The sequence below is a fragment of the Egretta garzetta genome, unplaced genomic scaffold (assembly GCF_000687185.1).
Source record: "Egretta garzetta isolate BGI_Z169 unplaced genomic scaffold, ASM68718v1 scaffold551, whole genome shotgun sequence".
Classification (NCBI taxonomy): Eukaryota; Metazoa; Chordata; class Aves; order Pelecaniformes; family Ardeidae; genus Egretta; species Egretta garzetta.
Window position 1 is genome coordinate 115,041 of NW_009258493.1, and position 22,789 is coordinate 137,829.

The following is a 22,789-nucleotide window of genomic DNA, read 5'->3' on the forward strand; positions in this document are numbered from 1 at the left end:
ACAGATGCTGTTTGCTGCAGTTAACTTGTCAGGCCATCCCAGACATTTAGCAGTGCCAAGGAGATGCTGGTGCTATAAAGTGATTCGTGGGCGTAACGTGGACATCCCCCTGTATTTGGGGGTCTGGGCATGCAGGGTAGGGAGAGTGGGTGCTTTAGAATCGGGTATGTAAAAGAGTATTTCTTGATTCTCATAACTTATGGTGATTTCTGGAAGGATGCTGTCACCTGCTGTCACCCCACTGTGTCAGGTAAATGAACATTTCCTAATGCTAGACCTTGAATTTGGGAGTTGCTGTATGGTCTGTAAAAGTTGCTTGCCCCTCTCGGTGTTTCTCTGGTTAATTAGTAGTCGGGTAGTTGGTGTTCTCAAGCCTGTCAACACACCTACAACTTCCCGTCCAGTCAGGCTCAGTCAGGAGTAACAGCTCGTGTTGCCGGTTGGTGTAAGCTGGAGTGCTCCAGAGAGTGTTGCTGCGATGCTTTTCTGCTTGAGAGCAAAGTTACTTTGCTTTTGATGCCGCGTGTATTAAATTTTGGGGACTGAAAGCCACAGTCTGCGCACAGGGGCAGCGTGGAGGATTCCAGTTCCCTCTGTAGAGCTGGGCAGCAGATTTTGGCTTTGTGTAGAAGTTGGGTGAACTCACCTGCACAGGGGTGATAGAGATGAATATTTACACGGTAGCCTGTAGCAGGGAAGAAAGTGTATTGTTTTGTGGATAACTTATGAAATTGATGTTGTGTAGACCCAGGTTTGGTGCTGCTGTATGTTATTTGGCCCCTCTGCGTACTTCAGAGCCGGAGTTACTCACGCTGGTATGCAGAGTGACAATTAGATGGTCAGAATTCAGTGTGGGAAGGAGCCCTGACTCCTGCAGCAGTTTTAACACCCGATCTGCTGCTGAGCGAAGATGTTGTTGTTGTTGTTGCACTGTGTTTTGACCGTGGGATCACAACTTAATGCACAAAGCAGCAACATCAGAAATCCTAATACCAGAACACCCAACCCTGGAAATCCCATTAAATTTCTTCTATTTGGTTTTGTGGCTTCAGTGGGAGAAGGTCTGTTGGGTGCTGGTGTTTTTCAAATAAAACTTGAACAGCTGGACAAGCTTAATGAGACTACTTCAAAACTGAACTTACAGTCAAGTTGGAGCATGCAGTTGTATCTGTCAGCTGGATTAAAGCCTTCGGGAAGTACAGACGGGGCACTCTTTATAAATTGTACATTTAAACTTTCCACATAATCTGCCTTCCAGATCTCGAAGGCCAAGCTGAATTCTCTATTGCCTGTTATGACTGTTACTTTTTTTGGTGCCTTTCCCAGAGCTGACTAGTAATGATTATCTTCTAACTGAAATAGCATTCAAGGTAACTTTTCCCGCTCTTTTCTAGTGAAACGCGATGTCCAGGAAAATGATGAAGAAGCGGTGCAAGTCAAAGAGCAGAGCATCCTGGAGCTGGGGTCGCTTTTGGCCAAGACTGGGCAGGCAGAAGGTGAGCCTGAGATAAGTAACTGAGGTATTGGCTAAGAGATACAAATGTTCAAATGAATTTAGTTTCCTTATTTAATGGGGTAGAAGAAAAAGAAGTTTTTGGCAGGAAATGTACTCTCAGAGACAGGATGGAAACTAAAAAACTAGATAAACATCATAAAATGTTAATCTCGCATTACTTGTCCCGGTGTTTCAAAAGACTGCTCACGCATTGGATGGTTTAGTTTATGACCCTTCAACGTGTGGCCACAAGTGACTCAAGTTTTGTTGTCATGCTTGAGATGAGAAGTTTCTCTTGGTTTGTTTTTAATAATCTCAGAACCTTGTTTCAAATTGGAAAGCTTGTCCCAAAAAGTCTTTTCTCACCAGCAGCTTCTTTCTCAATTACTTGATTTATCTGCTGAAACATTACATCAGAAAATCCTTGCCCAGCTCCTCACAAGAGCAAGACTTTGACAGTCCTCCTATTGTGAATGTGTGAAAGGACAGAAATGGAGTAAAGTTCTCCATTCAGTGATTTTTGAGTTGAATCTGTTCACGTCTTCTGTTTCCTGGAAAGCTCAAGGCAGCATGTTTGTTGTTTTGTACTCAGCAGTTTAGCTTTGTTTCTTTTGCTGAAGAATGCTTTTGCCTTTTCTGGAGCACCTTTTCACCTCAAGCATTTTAGGAACTGATACACCACATCCGTACAAAGAGCGTTCTGTCCATGGCAGACAGTTGGCCATGGTATAGCCCTGATGTTTTCTAACTGTGTACAGCAGTAATTCAGAATGTGAAGTGAAGCATGTGTGCTTTTAACAGTCGGAAACTGGTTGGGGAAAACAGGCCAGTAGAAGGTTTAATCAAACTGAAATTCGACTGGGACGCCAGACCTAATGTTAGAGTGGTTTGTGGAAAGTAGTATGAGGTCTCAGAGAGCAGCTGATCGCGATCGCAGTTTTATATTTATTCTGAAATGCACACTTGGTGTCCTACTGGCCAGTCTTTGTAAACATCTATTTTGACATGGCCATTTAACTGATCTACCCACGTCTAGATGTGTTTGAGCATTCTGGACTGTGGTCCCACTGTGATTTGCAATTGAACAGAGCTTGTGACAAAGTAGATTACTTGCACTTAGAGCAGTGCTGGAAACAAAGGTGCTATTCATCTCACCTAACTATAGATGTCCACGTCTGATTTCCTGGTGTGGACTGCTTTTATAGTTAGTGGAGAAAAATAAATCCTTCCACCACATGATTCCTCTCTTCCTACAGTGAGAATTTGGAGCAGGACAAACGAAGCCTGCTGTACAAGTGCCTGTTTCTCTAATTGAATACTAAAGGATCTTAAGTCAATTAACTCAGGTATAGGTGTCAGTGCTGTAGGGGTGCCCTTTGCGCTCTGACGTTTGCTTCTGTAGAGAGAACTAAACGTGGCTTTGCTCCTGCACCAAGGCAGGTGTGTGTGGTTGAGCTAAAAAGGTGGAAATCATCAGAAGAGTCTCTTCAAGTCTAGGTGTGGATGTGCTGCTGGCGTGCATAAGCCCTAGAGTCGTTAGGTGCATGATTGCCTCCTTACCGCTGCAGAACTTGGAGTAGTTCTGAGTTTAAACTGAAACCTTACAGGAGTATAAAGAACTTCAGTGTATTCTCAGAGGGTGGCTAGCTAATAGATTTTGTTTGTTTTTTTTTTTTTTTAAGGGGAAGCCTAAGGAATTGAAAATGACAATGCTAACTCATCAAAACCAAGTTTATGAAGGAGCGAGTGTGAAATTTGAGATGTGTTCGAGGGAACACTAAACTGCAGAGCAAATATATTCTGAATAGAAGAAAATGAGTTTGGCAACATTAAGAAGCCAGTTGTGCGTGTGTGTAGATCGGAGCGAGATCACCAGGTTGTGCTTTCTGGAGATGTGTGGCGAAGCTGGGGGATGAAGGAAGGGGATTCCACAGCTTAGAGATGTGCTACTCCTGTGGGAAAGGTGCTGTCACCTTCCCTTTCTGTCTGCTTTCAGGGGTGAAGTAGACTGGTAGGAGTGACAAGTGGTCAGGGTCAGCAGCGTCTTCACCGGGTGCAACCGTTCACAAAGGTGCTAGCACCCAGCAGGCACATGGATCTTCATATCCATGGGGACTGAATCTGGTGCTGCTAAACCCAACGAGGAAATTACTGAGACTGTGCAGTTTCTGGCCTGAGTGAAGTGGATCTCATCGTTGTAGCTTTTGCTGCGCACGTTTTAATTTTAGCTAGCGGAATTGCTTTGACACATTCTAGGTGTTGCAGTGGCTTGTTGGCTACTTCCAAGCTCTGACTTCCCAAAGGTGAAAGGGTCTGTGAGCTGCAGCCTAGGGAAGAAACCAGCTGCAGTTTGGTGAGATTTGAAAATTACAAGAAGTACAAGTTACTGCTCTGCTGCTGACTGGCTGAGAGCGTAAGATGAATCTGTAGTTTTTAGAGGACTAACCTCTAGTGAACTATGGCCTTTGTTTAAAAAAAATAACGATAATACAAATGACCTGCTTTATCTGCTTCATAGAGATTAAGGATTGAACTGGTAGATCAATTACTTTTTTTTTTTTATAGGACATTGCTAGATTTTTATAGCATGGCTTAAAACTATAGGATTGGAATAACTTGGATCAGGTATTTGGGTACATGGCATGTTAGCTTGGGGACGTGCTTTCTTTGAGGATGAGCAGCAGACTTCGTTTTCCAGAGTGGCTGCTCATCACTTCTCTAGAGCTGTCAATCACACCATTACCAAGCATTGCATTTACTTAAAAAAAAAAAAAAAAAGTAGTCCTAAAAATAGTTGACAGTTATATTGGTAAGAAGGAGAAATTTCTATGGGAATTTTGAGCTTGCGTGTCTAAATGTGTAGTTTGCAAAATGTAGGGATATTTTAACTGTTGATTTTAAATCTGCTTTCTAGTGAATTCTTGGGCAGCTGTTGAGCAAGTCGAGAGAAGGAGAAGTGCTGCAGTGTATTTCATGTCGTTTTTCCTTTCTTTTCTTCTGAAGTTCCTTTCCCACGTGGGAGAGTGCATTGTGCACTACAAACATGATACAGTTGGTCCCAAGAAGCAGCGATGCACAGTATGAAGTACCTTGGTACTTAAGAGTTGATGGATTTTGGAGAGAGTCTTGCTGCCTTGATAAGTCAGGCGGAAAGACTGGCAAATCCTTAGTTACAGAGCTCAAAGCTAAGGGTGCAGTGCTGTGGCCTGATGAGAAGCGGACTCGTTCCTGGTGTTAAGTGCGGTGTTTTCAAGTGCTTGTGTTGGTTGCATCAGGGAAGAGCACAAGAACCAATTTCTGGGTGACTCCAGCTTTAGTGCTGCATCTCTTCTGAGCCCAGCAAGGTGATCTGGAGCCCACCTTTCTCAGCTCATGTCGAGAGGAGGGATGCTTGAGAGTAGCTCTGTGCAAAAGCCATGTGTTGGAAGCAGCTGTCTGCTGCTGTTGTGGTAGTCTGTTTACTGTACGTCAAACCAAAGTGTTTGACTTTGATTAAAATGGTTTGGATTTGCATCCATGAGTGGTGCTGCAGATTGCACGCTGCTCAGAATGAAGGCGGTGTGGGTAAAGCCATCGTCTGCCACGGTGCAGTAGGTAACAGTTCCTCGTTGAGTAAAAGCTGAGCGCTGATTGAAACGGTCAGTCAGTGGGGCTCAATATTGAAGTAGCTGTACCTCAGTTCTAGAAGAACCTGCCTGTTTCTTCTCAGACAGAAAGTAAAACTTTGAGGAAATCTTAGGCATGGCAGTCATAGCGTCTCGTTCTGTTCTTTCTGCGAAGCCTGAGTGGTTCATTGTAGTAAGAGTCGCGATATGTTGTTGCGCTGCTGTTTGGAAAATAAGGCTTCCCTAAGGACTCAGGGCATGCTCGAGATAAGTTTCATTTGTACTAAAACTGTGCTTTCAGATGTATGAAAACGTCAGTACATCACCATGAGCAGCTGGATTGGAACACACTCTCAGTTTTCCTTCTTACCAGTGTAAGAAATGAATTGTGTCAGGCTTGATTAAACTTCTAAAATAAATAGGTTGAAAAAGTAAAAAATATAAGGAATAATTTTTAGATATCATTAAGGTGTTCTTACAACAATTCTTCTGCATTACAGCTAAATGAACTATGAAAGAAATCTTGTTTGCAACTGTTTTTATTGGAATCCTCCCAAACTGAAATTCTGTTGATGCTCCTCTGTATACTAATTGAAATAAAATTAGATTAGTCTCTTATTTTAGTTTTGAGTCCAATACCAGCTTGGTATAGAGTATATTGAAAATTGCTGAAATACTCATTGCAGGTTTTATTTTGGGATTTATTTTTTTTTTTATTATCAAATATTGTAAACACGTTAGTGCAAGATCTAGCTGATGTTTGGGTGAGACATAAAATTCTGGGGAAAAAAAGCTGTGATTTCAGTGTACGACCCTTCTACTTCACAAGTCAGTGCTGAGCCCTGCGCTGGCGCGGTGCTGGTCTGCTGGAGGTATCATCTTCCCCCAACTGTAAACAGCCATCAGTGCAACCTGGCCCGACCGCCGCGTGTTGCTTATCGCAGGAGAAGACTTTTAACTTGTGCTGTGCGATTCCAACACGTAACTCCAACAGCTTCTGCAACACCGAGCCCTGACACTGCGGTGACGTTGACTGCCGCGTTCCTTCGCTCTGTAGGAATGGGGCAGTTTTGGTGTATTTCTTCATAAAGATAGACTTCTCCTTTCTGAGCTTGAGACTAGCTTTATGGCTGTAAACTAGTAAGGAGACTTGTAGAAACAGAAATCTAGTTAAGTAAGGTAAGATCTAATTAGGTGATGTGGGTAGTTGAAGTGTTAAAAAATGTCATTTTTTCAGCAGCGGAGTGCACGGGGTGTCTGACTTTCTAGGGCTGGCTAGTTATGGCAGACTAGAACGTCAAACTGTGAGTTAATAAAAACACGCTTAGACTAGAAACTCCATTGCCCGTTTTATAGAAAAATCTCAAAGCATTTAGCAGATGCTTACATTTTTAAAATGTGCCTGAGGCAAGCATAGTTACAAATGGTGTTACAATTGGCTGAACTGAAGTCATGGGAAGCGAATGCTGTGCGGGTGAGACTGGGGCCCACCAGTCACCTTTGCCAGTCCCCGTGTTTACTGCAAGGCGTTCCTTCGGGTGATGTTTATCGCTCTTTTCCTGTAAATGAGGTTGAGAGACTGCTTATAAAATGTTTGCTGTAATAAATATTGCTGTGTATAGACGTGTCGGGTATTCCCATCTGCGGTGTAACTTTTGGCTGTGTGGTTGTATTTCACGGTTTGTTTTTTCTTGTATGCAGAGCTGGGAGGACTTCTGAAATATGTTCGACCTTTCTTGAACTCCATCAGCAAAGCAAAGGCAGCCCGCTTAGTCCGATCTCTGCTCGATCTGTTCCTTGACATGGAGGCAGCAACAGGACAGGAGGTGAGATTAACATTTTGGCGCTAGCGCATTCCTCAAAAGCCTGTAACACCATTATCTGACCTACTTTGCTTCATACTGAAGAATTATTCATGTCGGGAAACATTAATTCAATGCATTTGGATATATTCTATTAATAAAATATTAGATAACTTAGTTCACTCCTAACCATGCTTTTCTGCAAGACTCATCCTGCTGCAGGGTAGGAGTAGCTCTCACCCTGGGCATTTTTCTTCAGTTTGTGTTGCTTGCTGTTAGGTGCACGGCCTTAGTGGTGTTTGGTAGTGCGATTAGCGTTTAGGATATAAGGGGTGAAAGGTGCTACACGTGTTCCAGGGAGCTCGGTCTAGTGGAAAGGTGGAGGCAGTGTGTGATGGCATTGGAGCTAGAGGAGGGAGTGTTCTAGGTCTGTTCAGGAGTTGGTGGGATTAGATGGTGAGTATTACTTAGCATCTTTCAACTGGAGACATGAAGGCGTGTTGCGTGGTGGGTGTCTTACTCTACAGATGGCTTCTGAGGCATGAAAGTTACTCCTGATGTGGGAGTGGAGAAAGTTTTGCAGCTACCACATGTAAACTGCTTCCAGTGGATGAAATTCTCCACTAGAAAACCCATTCGGTCTCAGATAGTCCCCAGTTAGGATTTACTCTGTTCTCATTAGCTCCCTAGAATACACTTGGCTTTCTTTTTTTTTTGGTCTTTTTTTGTGTTCCCCACTCACCCCATGACTTGGCTGCTTGGGAATGGGAGGAGGACAGGAGCAACTTGTAAATGTAAATAATGAGGAGCCACTTGTAGGAGGTGCTGACCAGCGGTAGTGTAGGTTGTAGTGGCACACCAAAGCAGTTAGATGGAGAGGGGAAGAAGGGAGGATCTGAGCAACAGGGTAAGGACAAAGCCCGCGTAACACTGTGCACACCGTGACTGACAAATTACAGCCTAGAAGAGGTTCTGCCATGTAGAAGGCAGGTGGCATTCTCGTTAGCCAAATCAGTGCAGAAGTATCATCCTGTAGTTAAGGTAATTAGCAAATGTTACTCGTTCCCGTGGCTTGCGTGTCATGGTACCTTACACGGTGACAGGCAGAGTCTTTTGCCCCTCTTTAACAGAAGAGATTAAGGGAAGCAGGGTGGGATGTGCAGGTGAGAAGGGAAGCCCTAAAGGGATTGAAGAGAAAATGAGTAGCTTCAGGCTTTTTCTAAAGGTACTTTGATGTAATGACAATATTTGGATGCAATCCCAAAAGGTGGCATTTTACTGCAGGGGAAGAACTTGGAGTAACAGTGAAATCTGGCCCAGTTAGTCAAAACATCCACTTTCAAGCACATTCAGAAGCCAAACCCCAAACCTTAAGGAATTACATCACCTAACCTGTGAGGTTCTTGATGCAGTAATCCTAAATACTTTCAGTGCCTCAGCAATGTTCAGAGGGACATTTGCTTCCTCAGTGTAACATATAGTAAGAAGACTCCCAGGAGCCCAGTAAAGCAATGAGATTAGAGGTTTCTCCAGCTCCTAATGCTCCAGCTATCGCTGTGCAATAAACTGCGACTTCATAATGGCTTTTCATAAAATGTCCCCGTTTACTAAGCAGTGATGAGGAGCTGACAAGTCCTGCAGTGTAGTACAGCTACAGAGCTGCTCCGGAAAGAGCTGCGATCCAGAGATTTTGGGAAAAAGCATTCCTGAGCCTAGCACCTCAGCATGACTTACTCCATGTTACTGGCCAGTCCTAAATCGACGCCCTCTTCAAATTGGGGTGGAACATGACTCCTTTATTCATCAAGGGAATCATGGCAGTCTTAAAAATGTGAGAAGCTTCTGGGTTCCTTTACTCTGCTTTGAAGTGACAGATAAAACACCCGGTGTCACTTACTTGCTGGCTCCTGGTGGAGCCCAGCACCTTTGTTGCTTTATGCTGCTGAAGGACACACATGGTCTGACATATTTAGACCCTAATAACGTGCACTTCATTTTCTTTTCTTTCTAGAGCAATTGAAAACACAATTCTCTCTATCACTTAATGAAATGGTGCAAAACATGCTGGAAGGGACCTCAGAGTCTTTTAGTTCATCCCTTGCCCTAAGGTAGAATCAGTTCTCATGTACCCAGATGTTTTTATTTCAAACAAAAACACAGCTGTTTAAGAAATGCTATTAGGATTTCAGCAGTAATTTTTACCAGTGAAACTTTGGAAGCCAAATCTTTATTTTCATATTCCAGTGTGGGAGGATTGTCCCTCGTGGTCAGAAAAAGTTACTGGAAGCCAAATGCATTAGAAAAGCAATCAAAGAAGATGGTGTTTTGGGGGTTTTGTGATGGCTCAAACTTAAACTAAACCTTAGTTTGCCTTCTGAAGTTTACTTTCTCTTGCAATATGTATTAGAAAAAGTATAATGCTGTGAACGTTGTTACAAAGTGCAGGAAGTTAATCTAGCAAATAGAATATGAAAATATGTAGCGTACGCTATAGAGTTCTGTATCATTTAAGTCTGGTGTCAACATGATGCAGCCTGAGGCTAAAGCATATCGTGTGTGGTTACCAGTGCGTCCTCGCTGAGGAGAAATCACTTAACCTCTGCTGTTGGGCTACAATTCTCATCAACAGTGAACTGCGCTCTACCCTGGTAATATTAAAGGTGTTGATCAGAGACCTTTGGGGTAGGCACTGATGGTGAAGGCTAATCTGAGGGCTATTTTAAAGTAAAGCTAATTTGATGCTTAGCGATGTTGCTGTTAGGACAGAAATTACTTCTTTTCTTAAACTATGTTGTGGAGATTCAGGCTTTGTTGTATTTTTATTGCTTTGTAGGAAATGATTGAACCATACTGCTGTTTTAAAGAGGGGCAGCAGAAGCCTTTACAAATTTCTTTCTGCTCCCTTTAAGGTTGACCTGTGTTTAGAGTGTATTGAATGGGCCAAATCAGAGAAGAGGACTTTCCTACGCCAGGCGCTGGAGGTATGTTACACTGTGGATCCCAAACCCGTGTAACAGCATCTTCCCTTTATTGCATTTAACACCTATAAAAGTAGAGAATTTGTAGCATGTTGTCCAGATCTTTGTAGGTGTAGTGGACGGGCGATAACAATTACACTAAAGTTAGCAACTGTCCTTGAACAGGCAGGATCATACCTGCTGTGTGTCAATCTAGCCAACTCCCCAACTGATAGATCTTGCAGAATCGGACCGTGTGATGTAATGAACGCAAACTAATTTAGTGATGTCTGTGCAGATAGGAATATAAAGTTTCATTTTACAAAATAAATCTGTACTACCTTTCTCTGGCTTTCCTCACAGCAGTTCCTTTTCTGTTCTTCAGGCGAGGCTGGTCTCTTTGTACTTCGATACCAAGAGGTACCAAGAAGCGCTGCAGCTAGGTAAGTCTCCCACTAGGTGGTGGTAGTAGTTCTTTGCTTTGGAATTTGTCTTGAGGCTGCCGAGGGAAATGATCAACTACGTCATGTTCTTTGACAAGTTTTGTAGGGCTGGGGCATTAATTTCTCAGCTGTACCAGATCTGCCATCTTTTACTATAGCTTGACGATAAAAACTTTGAGAGATTTCTTTGTCCTCACCATTTGTTCATTTCAAATGATTTTCGAAGCAAGGAGGAGCTGTATCCAGTTGAAGGCCATCAGGTTTGGCTCATGCTGGAACACATGTAGTGTACTGCTGTGGTCAGAGGTGTTGAAGCTTGCTTCAGTTTGCTCAAATACGCCCTCAATAAAAGCAGTAGTAATGCCAGGAAATGGCAAACCTCTAAGGAGGTAATTAGACAAGCTCTTGTGAAGTAGTATAAAGGCTTTAAGAATTCGCTTCTGCACCACCTGAGGTATGGTAATTAACCATGTGAACAATCCTGCTCTGCTACAAAGCAGAGTAAAGCAGGTCATCATACAGGGCCCAACTCCCTTCGGTGCTTTTCAAATGCTCATTTTGCAAATGACCGCTGCAACGCAAGGTGAGGTTTAAGCTGGCTAAGGACCGCTCTGCCAGCTCAGGGCCTGGGTGTGAGCGGGGCTGAGGGATGACTGCGCTGACACGGGCGGAAGTGCTCACCCGGGCAGTGGTGATGCCTCACCAGGGACCTGGAACTTCTTAAATGGTGTGGTGGCAAGAGCGTGTGTCATGTCCAGAGTCACCTGGGCGACTCGTATCTGATCAGAATATCAAGTTATGTTAAGTGCTCTGATACATGGAATTCAATATCAAATTAGAATTAGTTTGCATACGGATATGTAATGAGCTCAGGTTTAAACTGATCAGAATCCACACTCCAGAGCTATGCTTAATTAATTAACGATAGTGGCACAGCTTAGGGAGTTGTAAAAGCCTGTACCTATAGGACAGTCTCTCTGAAAGCTCTGTTGAGATGTCAGTGTTGTGCGCTAGCATTTCTGTGTGGCTGGCCAAGACACAGTTATGTTTGTGGTTGCAGGGAGTAGGTGCAAGCAGAGTCTTTACGGGATGTTTCTAGGGAGGGTCCATGCTCTTCCACCCAGTTCTGCAGTTTCAGCTGCAGTTTTCAGCTTCTAAGCATAGCAAGTGAGGATGAAGTTCTCATTTCTGCCTGCCCCAAGTTAGCTCTTTAGTTCGCAGCCGGGAGAAAAGAAGAGGAAAAGTTTCCTCTAAGGCTGGGTCTTTCTGTCCTCACAAGGCTTTAATGTGGCAGTTTGTCCAGGCGTTTCTTAGGCTGTCCGTTCCTACCTCCTAAATTTGATCTGTAGATGTCTTGTGCTTAAAACATTCCTTCCTCATCCTATATTCTTAGGGGTTGCTTGAAAATCTTCAGGTCTCACCCTAGGGGAATGATGCAGGAATGGGCAGTACTTCAGGTTTGCTCAGAGCACGGAATGTGAGTGGTAAATCATGCTGTCGTCTGGGGAAGGGGGTACCAGAGTGACTGTCTGAACTGCACAACTCATCCTTGACTTTCTGCTGTCTGCTGCCCGTGGTGAGGTGGCAGAGAGACGCTGTCCACTTCCCCAAGTATTTTCACTGCACTCTTCCACTTCTAACACTGAACTGGTTCATTCTTCTCCAACTGTGGACTGACACTGACCTGATACTATTTCCTCTCTTTTGCTCCTTCTTGGAAGAGCAGGTTGCGTAAGCCTCGCCTCCCTTCCTCAAAGCCAGTGCTGCTGTGGAGGAAGAAGGGCATCACCTGGAAAGGCTTGGTTTGTGAAGCTGTTGATAGCAGAGCAGGTTACAAAGGTTCTTGTTCTTCCCTGCTGCTAGGCTCCCAGCTTCTTCGGGAATTGAAAAAGATGGACGACAAGGCATTGCTGGTGGAAGTACAGCTGTTAGAAAGTAAGACTTACCATGCCCTGAGCAATCTGCCAAAAGCAAGAGCAGCCTTAACCTCTGCACGGACTACAGCCAACGCAATCTACTGTCCACCGAAGCTGCAGGCAGCGTTAGACATGCAGTCAGGTAAAGCCCTTCTGGAGAAGGGGAAAGTCCGGGACTACATCACGATGCATCAGTTGACTGATATTTGTTCTTTCCTGAGTGAATCACAGAAAATGATGCTAGGTGGGACCTCAAGCTACCTACCAGTCTGCCCAGCGACCTCAAGGCAGGATCAGCTGTAATTACATTGCTCCTGACACAAGTTTTTTCAGCCTGTTTTTGAAAATCTCTGATGGTGCAGGGTCCGTAACCTCCCTAGACCCTACAGCACTACACCATGTTAGTGTAACTCTAACGTTGTTCCTGACCTCATTTGCAGGCACTTGCCTGAAGTGCCCCAAACTTGTCTGTCTTAACGTGTCCCCTTAGAAGAGGGCATGGATGTTCTTCTGATAGAAAGAAAGGATTCCCGTTACTGAAGTGCCAGATAAAGCACTGGGCAAGCAAATTGTTCTGTCCTCTTCCGGTCACATTCTGAATCAACTCTGATGCCTGCCTGTTTGTTCCTCTCAACAGGTATTATCCATGCAGCAGAAGAGAAGGACTGGAAAACAGCCTACTCGTATTTTTATGAGGCATTTGAAGGATATGATTCGATTGACAACCCAAAAGCCATCACTGCACTGAAATACATGTTGCTGTGCAAAATCATGCTGAACATGTACGTGACAAATGGTTCTGCGAAGAACACTTCCTACATTTAAATGGGAAAGGCTTTTTGTTTATAAGACTCTAAACTAATGAAAGAACTCGAGCAGACAAGCTTTGCTGTTTGTCTTTATCACCTAATCAATGCTGCGGATACAATGTTATTTGAATTGTAGTGATTTGCTATTAATTGGGAATTTTTGAGGCATGCTTACATTTAAGCTGACCATATTGTTGAATAAATGCTCTCTTCCCTTCCCTCCCGTCTCTAGCCCAGAAGATGTGCAAGCGTTAGTGAGTGGAAAGCTTGCTCTGCGGTATGCAGGAAGACAGGTATAAAAACTTAATCCTTTCTATCTTCCTGTTATCTCTGAGATTGTTGTGTTACTGTTTTTGTCAAATACTTTGTTCTTTTCATACCAAAATACTCGTCACTTGTGAGTGTCCTGAACGAGATCCAGAACTGATTAAATGACCATAAGTAATTACCATAAGTTAATTGTCTTCAAAGGGAATATAATGACTTTAACCACCTGAGAATCTGGCCTGCTCATTTCATTTTCTCTGTTTTTCTCCTTCCTGCTTTCTTCATGAACTCCTAAATGCCTAGTGCCATAAGGTACTTATGTCTCAACCCTCGTCAGCGGCTCAGCAGCCATGGATCTGATGGATTTAAATCCGAGTTATTCGTTGTTTTTACTGGTGGTGTAGCAAGTCCTGAAAATCCATTCATAGCAGTGTAGCTGAGCAGCTTGAGACCTAGATGGCTGTAAGGTGGAAGCCAGGCAGCTGGGGAGTTGTTAAATCAACTGTTTATTCTAACATGTTAACTTGCCAGGCTGTGAATGCCACCCCCGTATTAAATCCAGGGATGCTTATATAAAGTACAGGGCCAAAAGCCAAGCGTGCCAGGGTCTGAGCCGGGCTTACACACTGATGCCCTCAGTGTGGCTGAGGTGGCTTTGGTCAGCCAGCTATTTACTTTGACGCAGCAGCTAATACTTGCCTACCTCACAGAGGATTGGTTTAGTAGAGGAGGTCAGTGGGTGTACATGCATAGAAAAGAGTCTGAAGTGGGAACATCCCTGCGTTATCCCTGCTGGATCACAAAGGGCAGCCCTGGTCCTGCTTCATCCCCATCCCCTGAGTGACAGCTGGGTTGGAGGCTCCTTTTCAGAGCAGGAGGGCAGTCCCCCGTGGAGGAAATCTCAGCTGTTCCCTGCACTGTCCTCCTGAGACAGCAGCGATCGCAAGTTCCTGCAGCAGCTGTGGAATCTGAGCTTAGGGAGCAAAGAGAAAGCCAGCAGCCTTGGGGACAGCTCGGTGGGAGAGATGGCAGCGGAAGCCTGAGCCTTGTGCACCATAGCCACTGAGCTGTCCCGCTTCTCTCGTGCACTTGTGCCTCTCACCACTTGGAAGCTGTTCTCCTAGTGATGTTACTATTCTGTTTGGTGTAAATAGGGCAGTTTGGTTGCGGCTGGGTCTTGTGCTTTGTTTGAGCAGCTGCGGGGTAGACAAGAAATGTTTCCTGATGCTGTCCGTGATAGGGTATCTGTAGGACTTCTGCTGTGCTTCTGTCACTCAGCAGAAGCTGTGTGGCATGCTGAAGGGCAGAAACACAGCTTAAAGGCTGAGAATGGCCACGTTCATTAAGCAATTGCCAAACTGTGCACTTTCCTTAAAAATTGTATCAAACTTGCTCCCAATGTGCAACCTGATAGGAACTGCAGCTGGTACTCTCAAACCTTGCAAAACTTGAGTTCTTTGTTTCCGTGAAGCCGATTTCATGCTGCATCCTGCAGCTGTCTTGCATGGTCTCCTTATTAGCAGCTGTTCTTACTCTGCCTGTGTGGAAGCAGCGCCGACACGGCTTTGTAGCAAAAGGAACATTCCCCCTTTGCTGCTTAAGCACGTTTTCAGTATACTGCACAGTTGGCATAACAGCACGGAGAAGAGAATCCAGAAAAATAACTTCTAATTTTCTTTCTCTGCAGACAGAAGCACTAAAATGTGTGGCACAGGCCAGTAAGAACCGATCGCTGGCAGACTTTGAAAAGGTGAGTCAGGAGACGGATAAAAAAATGGGGCCTGGCTGGACAAAACATTCAGAAATACCAATTTTGGAAAGTTGGAGGAGCTGTTACATCCCACAGCGGGAAACCCTAAAAATATTCACAGAAAGCAACAGTGCATCAAGCGCAGTGCACCCCACAACCATCAGACGGTTTGGTTTTTGCAGCACGGGGAGTAAGCTTGCTTGAAACGAGGTTTTTGTGGTTTTTTTTTTTTTTCCCTTTTTTTTTTGAGAGAGAGTGAACTCAGAAGCAGTTTCCTGTACTTCTGGTGCTGTTCACTGGCATGTATATCTTACTAAAATTTTCCCTGGCTTCAGCAAGAACACCGCAGGGATAATGGAGAGGATCCCCATGCCAGGGAACAATCCTGTCACGCTGTCTTCTGACTGTAAACCAGAGATTCTGGCTTGCTAAGCTCCAGCCGTGTAAAGATGAAGGCTGCTTGCTGCATGGTGCTGGAAAGGCTGATGGGCTGTCATGACCTCCTGGCCTTTTAGCTAAGTTACAGGATTGGATTAACCACTGATACTTTGCTGGGCAGGGAGGGAAGACTGTCATACCCAGAGGGCCTTGAGGACAGGAGACCTGTTGCTACCGGAATTATTTGTTCTTCCGCAGGCTCTGACAGACTATAAGGTGGAGCTCAGGGACGACCCCATCATAAACACTCACTTGGCTAAGCTCTACGATAACTTATTGGAACAGAATCTGATCAGAGTCATCGAACCCTTCTCCAGAGTACAGGTAAATGTTTCCAGCAAGCACGTTGACACGCTGGTGCTTCCGTCCCCTGCTGTGGTGGGTGAGGGACTTGTTCCCATACAGGGTACTTCTTACTCAGAGCTGGTCCATGCTTTCAGAGCTCAGGGTTCATCATGTTCAGCTGAAAAATGATCAGGAGGGAGCTGAGGGGAGCTTTGGAAAACTATGTTCCAGAGTCATTGCCCTTTCCACCTGTTTTGCTTAATGCACACTGAAAGGCGGATGTGCTTTTAACACTGAAGGTGTTTGGCTTTTAAGGGCTCTGACAGGGTAAAGCTGCAGTGATATTGGAGAGGAAATGTTATTTCATGTTTCAGAGTGAAATTGCTTTAGGTGTCTAGTCCATCTTCACTTAAAATTGGATTTGAAATCTGAAGGACACGAAGCTGCGGAGTGGAGGGACCCATTGGAAATTTTTAGGCCAGAGCTTTTACAGGCCCTTGAGCTGTTCCTTGGAAGAACCTTCATGTTGCATGTCAGAAGTACAACTAAAGATTTACCTAACTCTGTTGGTCTCTCTTATAGATTGAACACATATCCAGCCTCATCAAGCTCTCAAAGGTAAGAACATCACTAGAAATTAGTGGCGCATCTTAAGAGGGCAAAGGATTTGGGGCCAAATGCCATTTGCCACTGGGAAATAAACGTAGGCTATTAAACCTGACAGGTCAGTTCCACAGCATTTACAGGCACATATCACTTTTGGGAACTTCAACTTCAACACGGGCCGTTTCCAGGAGCCATCGGACAGGCTTCCTCTGCACTAGGGCTTTGCTGCGGCATTACCTTCCATCACCCTGTCTTAGCACTTGCTTTTTATTGGAGACAGATTTTCCTCTGCTGTAATAACATCTCAGTCTTCCCTGTTGACCTGCATTTAATCCTTGTGAGCGTGCCCAGAGGAATCTTAGACCCGTAAGATACAGGATCTAGCTAATCGCTTTGATTGAAGTTTCATTAGGGATGCATATGTCACATTGACTATTGCAATAACTGCTTTACAGATAATCCCAACCAGATTAAGTTTTAGGAAAATCCACTGTAGTCACAGCCAGTTGCATCCCAAAGTGCTTTTCTCCCACATTGCCATTAAGACTGGAGGTTTGGACGTGTCCTGAGCTCGGCCTTTATGGTCGTTACCTCATCTGTCCTGCTCTTCTATCTGTGCAGTCCTTTCCTAGCCTAGCCCTTGGTGTTTAACACAGTTTGAGTAAAAGCTGGACTGCAGTTGTTTCTCAACCATGGCTGTGTGTCCTCTGTCCAAAGAGAAGATGACCTGACTGGTGGGGCCCTGCCTGGCACCGTGCACAAGGTCAGCTCGGTACAGAGCAGCTTAAATGGAGCTTGGCCAACACTTGACTAAATATTTGCTGAACCAAGCTAGCGTGCCCCAAACCCCCGAACAAGGAGAAGAGGAGGCTGAGGGGGAGACCTTATCGCCCTCCACAACTGCCTGAAAGGAGGTTGTAGTGAGGTGGGGGTCGGTCTCTGCTCCCAGGGAACGGGCGATGGGACGAGGGGAAATGGCCTTGCGTTATGCCAGGGCAGGTTTAGGTTGGACATTGGGAAAAATTCCTTCCCCGAAAGGGCTGTCAGGCACTGGAAGGGGCTGCCCAGGGAAGGGTCCCCATCCCTGGGGGGATTTAAAAGCTGGGCAGACGAGGTGCTTAGGGCCAGGGTTTAGTGGTGGGATGGCAGGGTTGGGTTTGATGATCTTAAAGGTCTTTTCCAACCCAAACGATTCTGTGGTTCTAATGCCTGTATGAAGTGATCCACCGTCTTCTGTGGAACAAGAGGGCAAGACATCCTCGTGCTCCCATCATTAAAAGCTACTGCTTAGTTTCTGATGTCATCTAAAGCGCACAGTAGTATCAAAGCAGCGTGCAAGGAGGGATCTGTTCTGACATCATGTTCAGTGATAAAATAGCTGCTTCTGAGCAGTGCTTATATCCCAGGCTGTTGAGAGTGCAGTAGTAAAATTTGCTTTTCTTTATATAGTTCCAGGAGGCTTTCAATTTTTCTGCTTCAATTCCAGGCTGAGGTAGAAAGGAAACTGTCACAGATGATCTTGGACAAGAAATTTCACGGTGAGTCCCTGCGTTCCTCAGTCTTGCCTGCTTTCTGCCTGAGGCCAGGTTGTGTGTAAGCAAGCTGTGGACAGACTCCTCTTCAGCGCCGCACCTTCGAGCCTCGAGTGTCCTCCTTAGGCTGCTCTGCCTCAGGTGGCAGGCGCAGGCTGACGGGTGCTGTGGGAAGAGTACGGAGCGGCGGGTTTATTTGTTACTCTGTTGTCCTGTTGCTCCTTCCATCTGCCTTTGTTAAGCTTGAGGCTTAATTTCTCACAAATGGGAAACCACGCTTAAGCCCTTGCTTGCTGTGCCTGCATCTGAGGGTAGTTGCGAGGCCCACTGGTGGGCTATCTAGCACAGATCTTCTGCCTTGGAGCTTACTGGAGTATCTGGTCGCCTTTCGCAGCTGACAAGCATCAGGAGCGTTTTGTGCGTTGGTGAGGGGCACCCACACAGCACAACTGGTTGGTTTGGGTTTGCCTGGGACCACAGGAGGCTGCTTTTCTAATAAGCCCTCAAGGAAACAGCTCTGCTCTTGTTTGCGTTGTCCCTAGCATCCATTTAGAAAGCCCTCTTGATCTACCTGAGCAAGATGAATGGCTAAAAGAAACCTGTTAGTTAGAGAATAGCTCAGAAATTACCGAACCTGCTGCAGTGCCCATCTGGCACCTGGAGCAGTTTAATTATAAAATGGCTTTGGGTTTCTTGCCTCGCTCCAGTGTTGTGCTGAGCCATCCTGCTGGGTGCAGGGCCCTTGAGGAGGAAGGTGGCTGTTGGGGAATGTGCAGGCATAACAGTTGGACTTGATGATCTTAAAGGTCTTCTCCAACCTAAACAGTCCTGTGACGCTGTGATCTCCTGGGTGTTTTTTCGGGCCCCTCTCCAGGACTTTTTTTTTTTTTTTTCTCCCCTGGGTAAGCTACTGCTAATGCAGTCCGGACAAAAATCAGTCAGCCGCCAGCCAGTCCAACACACGAGCCCCTTCCAAACCCGACATGGCTGACTGGCCGTTTGCTGGGTAGATCCCTAAATTCTTGCTGCCTCGAGGATGCGATCTGTTGAGCGTTACTCTGGTAACCGCAGCTTTGTGTCCACAGGCATCCTTGACCAAGGCGAGGGCGTCCTGATCATCTTCGACGAACCCCCCGTAGACAAAACTTACGAAGCTGCCCTCGAGACTATTCAGAATATGAGCAAAGTAGTGGATTCGCTCTACAACAAAGCCAAGAAGCTAACATAGGTGAGTGGAGGCCGGAGCCGGAGGTCGCGGCTGCTCCGGACCTGTCGCTCCTCCCAGGCCAAGGTGCGGGTTGCGTCCTTGAGGCTTGTTTTCTCTCCTCTCGATTGACGTGGCTCTGTTTTCTTTTTGCAGAGTTGAATTTGCTAGCTGTCATTTGGAGAGTGTGTGTGACAGGAGAGTGAAACCTTTGGGAAAATGTTAGGAGACTTTTTTTTTTTTTTCTTTGTTCTACTTTTCGCTCGGAAAGTTTTTAAACTTCCTCATCCAGTGCATCTTGTATTCCATACGATGCGTGTTCCAGTTTCCATGTAATCTTTACTGGCCGAACTTTGTATCTGGGGGGGGGAATATTGTTTAAACAAAGAGGGTATTCTAAATAAAAGGAAAAAGGCTTACACTACCTAAACATGTGCTTTCCACTTCCTGAGGGATGGCAGAGAGTTAAGCAGGGACAAAGTTTTGTTACCAGTAGGTGCCCAAGACAAGTTTGTTTCATCTCTCCCTCTGCTCTGAAATCTGAGACTTACTGACCGTGTTTAAGCAGCCAAGTTTATTCCATTTGTACTGAACCAAAAAAAACCCGAAATGTACAGACTGCTGGCTTCTTTTGAAATCTTCAAGGCCTCAGATCCCCTCGAAAGCAGCTCGACAATGATTTTCCTGAAGGCTTTCGCACCCGAGGAACCTGCTTCAGAATTGTCATTGTGCTGTGCTAGCCCAGACCCACCCTGCGCAGCCAAAAACCTCCAGACGGCTGCAGCCACTCTCTAGACCATTAGGCCAGTTTCTAATAAAGGGAACAGCGCAGGTTTCCCCGGGAGGCCTGCATTGCATGCTATTGTTTTAAAATAGATTAGATTTTAAATGTTTTATCCGTTCCCCCCCCCACCTGCATTGGTAGGAAGAACAGGTGAGCAGGCGTTCCCCGCGTCCTCGCCTCCCTGCGGGAGCCAAACCTCCTGCGGCGGGGGGGGGGGGGGGTGGGCCCGGGGGGAGTTGCTCCTCTTGCTTTGTGTTTGGGTTTTTTTTTTTTTTTTTTTTTTTTTTTTTTTTTTTTTTTTTTTTTTTTTTTTTAACTTTTCAACATCCGATGTGAGACAGCTTGGCCCTTCTGGAATAACCTAGAGCAGCACTCGCTGGGGAGCTTCCTCGTTACTGTTCCCAAGTCCTGTAGGTGGGGGGTGGAGCGCGGGGTGTTCCAGCATGTTTCATTTTACGGTGAGGTTCCTACCTAGGTTTTAATGCCATTTGGGCAGTGTAAGCTTCCACATCTCTGTCCTGCTGATCTTTATTTTTCCTTTCCCCTCTGTCTCTCTTTTCCTCTCTCTCCCTCTCCATGTTTTTCTTACAAAATTTATATTTTGTAAAAGGATTCTGTTTTATCAGGAAATATTTTGCCTTCACACTGACTCTTAGACTGGCTGATTTTTCTGTTTTCTGTTCACATTTTAACCTCTCCGACTTTTTTTTAAATTTTTTTTTTTTTTTTTTAATTTCCATCTCATCCAGTCAGTCACTGTTTGGGTTTTTGGCACCATCAATATCAAATGTACAAACGGTTCTTGCTAACCAACACCAGGTATATCTGATGTTCAGATGAGTTCCAATAAAATAATTTTTTTTTCAAAAATCTGCCTCCTGTCTTCAGCTGCCGAGGCAGGCGACGGGCGCGCTCGGTGCCGTTTCTCTCCTCGCTTAGGGAAGGGTGGATTGCAACGCAAGCTGCACGCCGGGCTGGAGCTCACGGAAGCGCCGTCGGTGATCGTGTTTCTGAGATGCGGAGGGTGAGGGACCATTTTAAGCAGAATCACTGAAGAGTTATGGATTGTGACCTCTTCCTGGCACAGCAAGTCCGAGTTCTACCAAATGAAGATAGTGTTATTATTACCATTATTATTATGGTGAAAAGTTAATTACATCTGACCTCTTGCACCTCTGGCCTTTCTCGAGAACACTCTGACACTGTCTGGGAGAGTCTCGCGTTGTGTACAGCAACACCCTGCATAGGTTCCCCTTAAGGCCAGAGAGGGTTTTTCAGGTGTAATGGAACTGATAAAACATCTTTAATTTTCATGTCTGAAGCTCGTGCATCTGGGACGCCACCTGGTCGAGGTGGTACAGGTCTTTTGGAGAGAAACCTGGCCTCAGAGGCAGAAAAACGTGAAGGACTTGCAGAAAAACATGAAGGACTTAATTCCTGCACTTATGCATGGCTTGGATTGCAGGGGAAGTGCATTTCTAGTTTTCTTAATAGTTGGGTTTTTCTTTTTGAACTATAAATAGCTCACATTTCCCCAAAGCAGCTCTGGCCAGTTCACTGTAAGGCTGCTTAAGTGGCGTTTTCCCCAGGCATGCTGAGCTGTGGCCATGATTTGCTGATTTAGGTTGCTCATTGTAGGTGAATGAGGGGGAATTCATTCACGGAAGCGGAGCTGAAGCCTGTGTGTGCAGCGGTGACCGTCGCATGCCAGGTGCTGAGGTGGAGAAAGGTGGAGATGGCCCTGAAGTCCTGCGTGTCCTTGGCAAGAATGGTGTCTGCTCCAGCTGTTGTCCCTCAGAGGGGACAGAATTGGTCCTGACCCAGCAGGCAACAGCGGGGGGAGCAGACAAACCCCTGTGCTGGAGGCTGAGGAGACCTGGCTGGGAGCGAGGATGCAGCCGGTCTGCGGTGGTGCTGGCTGGGAGGCCTCTGGGCTGCCTTGCGCGGGGTCGAGGCTGTTTAATTACACATTAGTCACTTAAACCGCCTGCGGAAAGCCGGGATTTTCTGAGGTGTCTGAGCGCCTGCCTTCCCCCTCCAAGTGTATTAAAATTAGGGCCAAAAAAGCTCAAAGGGTAAGGCTCGTTGTTAAACCCTTTTGGCTTAAACTACAAAAGGCTTAACTCAAAAAGCGAGTTTCACCCTGCCTGGGTCCCTGTAATATTTTTAATGGACGAAGGAATTTCCTTGTAGCAGCAGCCCCACTCGGGCTGGACTTGCCTGGTCCCTTTTGGATAGTTACGCAGCAAAGCCTCTGAAGCTCTTGGTAAAGAGCATGGACGAAGAGGAAACTTTCTGACTGCCCTTAAAAACCCTGGATTGGACACACTTTGAAGGACGTGTGGGTTTTCGGGTGCTTTGGGACAGCTTTGTCCTTGTGGCGTTGGTCCCGAGCCGCCCTTGAACCTGGGTCGGGCGCTGGGGACCAGGTGGGTTTTTCAAGTCCTGCTCTGCGTTTCGAACTGCTGCGTCCCGCTGTGCTCGGGGGGCTCGAGGTGCTGAGAAAACCCCTGCCCTGGCATGGGATGGGGAAAAAAACATGGATCAGAAAAGTCTCCCCTGGTTTTTCCAGCTGCAGCCTGAACCTGGGTGCCTGCCAGCGCCTGGCCATGGCCTGACCGCGCACAGCACCGACCCTGAGGAAAGCAAGAGGTTTTTTTTCTTTGCCTTCCACGTGCTTTAAATACCCCAAGTGAGGGGCGGGCTCGTCCCAGGCGGTGCCGAAGTGCCCGTGCGGGCGCTGCCTGGGGACAGCGCTTTTGGGGACAGCCCTTTCCAGTGTCCCCCCACTGCCTTGGCGGCTCTTGGTCCCCGGGTGCTGGGCGGGTGCAGTTGTGTCTGGACGAAACGGGAGCTTTTCAGGGGTTTTTTGAGACTCCGGGGTTGTGGAAGGGGG

The 22,789-nt window shown here is 45.9% G+C and overlaps 2 protein-coding genes across 2 annotated transcripts in view; both read left to right on the forward strand.

Moving 5' to 3' along the window:
* Nucleotides 1–1,365: 1,365 nt before the first annotated feature.
* On the forward strand, nt 1,366–20,129 carry PSMD11 (proteasome 26S subunit, non-ATPase 11). Its single transcript, XM_035901248.1, has 13 exons — nt 1,366–1,496; nt 6,802–6,926; nt 9,812–9,883; nt 10,245–10,302; nt 12,166–12,360; nt 12,856–13,000; nt 13,260–13,320; nt 14,982–15,044; nt 15,681–15,806; nt 16,350–16,385; nt 17,860–17,911; nt 18,991–19,133; nt 19,266–20,129. The coding sequence occupies exons 2-12, from the start codon at nt 6,903–6,905 to the stop codon at nt 19,131–19,133; spliced, it is 975 nt and encodes a 324-aa protein (XP_035757141.1). The 5' UTR covers nt 1,366–1,496; nt 6,802–6,902; the 3' UTR covers nt 19,266–20,129.
* Nucleotides 20,130–20,908: 779 nt separating this feature from the next.
* Nucleotides 20,909–22,789, forward strand: part of CDK5R1 (cyclin dependent kinase 5 regulatory subunit 1) — a 7,183-nt gene continuing 5,302 nt past the window's right edge. Inside the window, exon 1 of the mRNA XM_009645585.1 lies at nt 20,909–20,917. Within this exon, the coding sequence (XP_009643880.1) occupies nt 20,909–20,917 (9 nt within the window). The remainder of the gene's footprint in view (nt 20,918–22,789) is intronic.